The sequence below is a fragment of the Echinops telfairi genome, unplaced genomic scaffold, assembly GCF_000313985.2.
Source record: "Echinops telfairi isolate 266 unplaced genomic scaffold, ASM31398v2 ScPeMD7_2010;HRSCAF=2546, whole genome shotgun sequence".
Classification (NCBI taxonomy): Eukaryota; Metazoa; Chordata; class Mammalia; order Afrosoricida; family Tenrecidae; genus Echinops; species Echinops telfairi.
This window is the reverse complement of record NW_022105908.1, coordinates 21461090-21463762: the sequence shown is the minus strand read 5'-3', so window position 1 is coordinate 21463762 and position 2673 is coordinate 21461090. Positions and strand designations below refer to the sequence as shown.

General features: G+C 53.5%; 1 protein-coding gene across 2 annotated transcripts; it reads right to left on the bottom strand.

The window, feature by feature from the left end:
• Positions 1-449: 449 nt before the first annotated feature.
• Positions 450-2457, bottom strand: PSMB6 (proteasome 20S subunit beta 6). Of its 2 annotated transcripts, none has more exons than XM_045293509.1 (6): positions 2341-2457; positions 1835-1902; positions 1374-1505; positions 1124-1253; positions 789-933; positions 450-721 (listed from the first exon to the last, which is right to left on the bottom strand). In XM_045293509.1, the coding sequence occupies exons 1-6, from the start codon at positions 2440-2442 to the stop codon at positions 624-626; spliced, it is 675 nt and encodes a 224-aa protein (XP_045149444.1). In that variant the 5' UTR covers positions 2443-2457; the 3' UTR covers positions 450-623. The 2 variants fall into 2 exon arrangements, with proteins under 2 accessions (XP_045149444.1, XP_004716184.1); XM_004716127.3 differs by having other exon boundaries at positions 450-668.
• Between the last annotated feature and the right edge of the window lie 216 nt (positions 2458-2673).

Sequence of the window (2673 nt, the reverse complement as noted above, 5' to 3'; positions counted from 1 at the left end):
CAAAATGTTTTACTGTATTTTCCCTTTTTCGTTTAATAAATTGGGTAATACGAGTGTAATGGTGACTAAAGGGTGTTTTTTCATGTCCTCTATGCTCTAACTACGAAAATATTTGATTTACAAATAAGGAATCCTACTTCGCGGAATTTCATTTATCACGGTAGGGTCTAGAACCGATTAGCCGCGATAAACGAAGGTTCACTGTAGTGCAGTTGTCTGTACGAACAGGAGAGGGCCAGACAAGTTCAGGCTTCTCAGATTCACTGCAACCCTATATGGCAGAGCAGGCATGCCCCCCATGAGTTCCCAAGGCTGTACACCTTGATGGAAGTAGAAAGCCTCATCTGCTGGGTTTGAATCACTGAGCTTGCAGCTAGCAGCTCAACACTTAACCCACCACATACCACCTGAGCATACTTAAGGTCAAGAAAAGAATTCCAAGTCACAGATTCTTTTTGTCAAACTTTACTGAATTCCACGTCGAGGGGGGTGGGGCGGGTCTTTTATATCTCATAATGGCAGGCTTCAGGGGGGTGGTAAGGTGGCAATGGTGAATTTGGGGATCTGGTCTCCCAAGAGAACCTGTCGCTCTACCCCCGATTCTGCAATGGCTGCCAGGCGGATCACCCCTCCACTGGAGCCGTCCCGCTCCATGGCCAGAGCGAGAGCTGTGGGCAAAAGGAGAACATTGAGTCAGGATCCGATACTGATGCTGGGATCCCTGCAAGGAGGGCGGGATGTTGGCCTGGCTTGGGTAAGGGGGTTGAAGCTCACAGGCCCAGACTCACCATTGGCAGTGAAGTGCAGACACTCCTCCTTGGTCATGCCCTCCCTGTAGGTAGCATCGACATAGCCATAGATATAGGAGCTCCCGGAGCCTCCAATGGCAAAGGACTGCCGCACCATCATACCCCCCATGGGCACTGAGTACACCTGCCAGATGGAGGGAGAAGTCACCAGTTGTCTCCTCCCCCAACACAGACCTTCACCTATCCACCATGGGGCTGATCTAGGGAGAGTTAATAGTTGAAGTGTGATCCAAACTAGATGGAGAAAAACAAAGTGGCCAGGGTGGGGTAAGGACCAAAGGCATGGTCCGTTTGTCTTCCCTGGGGGTTCTGACCTGCCCTCCTTCTTGGGGGTCCCAGCCTGCGATGATGATTCCTGCCATCAGGTCTTCCCGGTATCGGTAACACATTTCCTTAAAGAGGCTGGCTGCAGTGTGTACCAGTGGAGGCTCATTGAGCTCAATGCTAACCGATGAGAGAGGGCACAAGGAAGACAGCTGTCAGGCCCTGGAACTCAAGTCACTGACAAGACCCCCAGGCCCCAACTCCTCAGGGATATTTCCTCCTTCCCTTGCCCACACGTACCTGTGGAAGCCTAGCTGGTAAGTGACGGCATCAGCTACAGCCTGGGTATCAGCAGCTGAACCTGAGCGGCAGCAGAATATTCGATCATGAATTGGGGTCAGCTTGTCAGTCACTCGATTGGCGATGTAGGACCTGCAAGACAGCAGAACAATTGGGAAGGGACCCTGGGACCACCCTATCTCCCATCTCCAACCCAATGCTTTCCACTCCCCTAGGGCTCAGGGATAAGCACTCTAGGATTGCCTATTAGTTCTCATCCACATTATTGGGGGGCTGGATGGAAAACAAGAGTGTTGCAAGGATTTCACCTACGGCTAAGGGAACTGGGAAGAAGTGGAAGCTGGGAGAAATCCTTCTCTCCCAGGGCGCGGGCTAGACCTTCCTTCCCAGGGAAGTCGGCGTAGGGCAAGGAGGACTGGCTAGGAGGGGAGAACAGGCTTTCCCCATCTGTCCGAGCTCACCCAGTGGTTGTCCTGGAGTCGGCGCCCAGAACCACGCCCCCGTCAAACTGCACAGCCATGATAGTGGTCTGGGAAGAGAGAGAAGGGTGTGAGTTTGGGGGCTTTTCCACTTTCGTCAGAACACCCGCTCCTCAATGACCCCTCTCTCTGGCCCCCAGGGCAGAAACGTATGGTTGCAGACCCCTTTTCAAGCATCTCGAGCCCTCAACGCTCCACGGGTTCAGAGTTCCATCGTTCAAATCGCAAAAAATGCACACTCAGGTCTTAAGTTCAAGAGCTTCAGTGGCCCCGTAGGATCCCTGAACGTTATGCTTCAATTCACCTTCCGCCATGAAAGTCCCCCCCAAACCCCAACGTACTGTCCTCCTGAAACCCCAACATACTGTTCCCCCTGCCTAGAGCACACCACAGCCCACATTATTCCCCTCCACCACCACTCAGGCCTATTCTCTCATTGCGTCGAGCCTTGAACACAGCTCCCGAACACCGCCCGACTCCTTCTTTACCCCTGTGGAGACTTCTCGGTTTTCCCAATCGGGGGTGAGGGCCTGCGGCCCCCAAGCCGGTGCAAGTCCCAATTCTGGAGCAGCTACCACGGATGTCGCCATCTTTCTCCTCTAGTGCAGCCACAAAGCAACTGTCGTAAAGCGCTCCGTCACTCTGGTCGCGCGCTGAGCTTTTTCCAGGGAGGGAAGCCGCGTGTTGGTTGACGGCAGAAGGGAAAACTACGTGTGGTCGGTTCTTTTGCAGCAGGAAGCATTTGACGGCAGTGTGGCCGAAGGGCCGAGGCGGAGAGGAACTGTCCCGAGATTGTGTATCCCATGAGCCTTTGCGGTTCG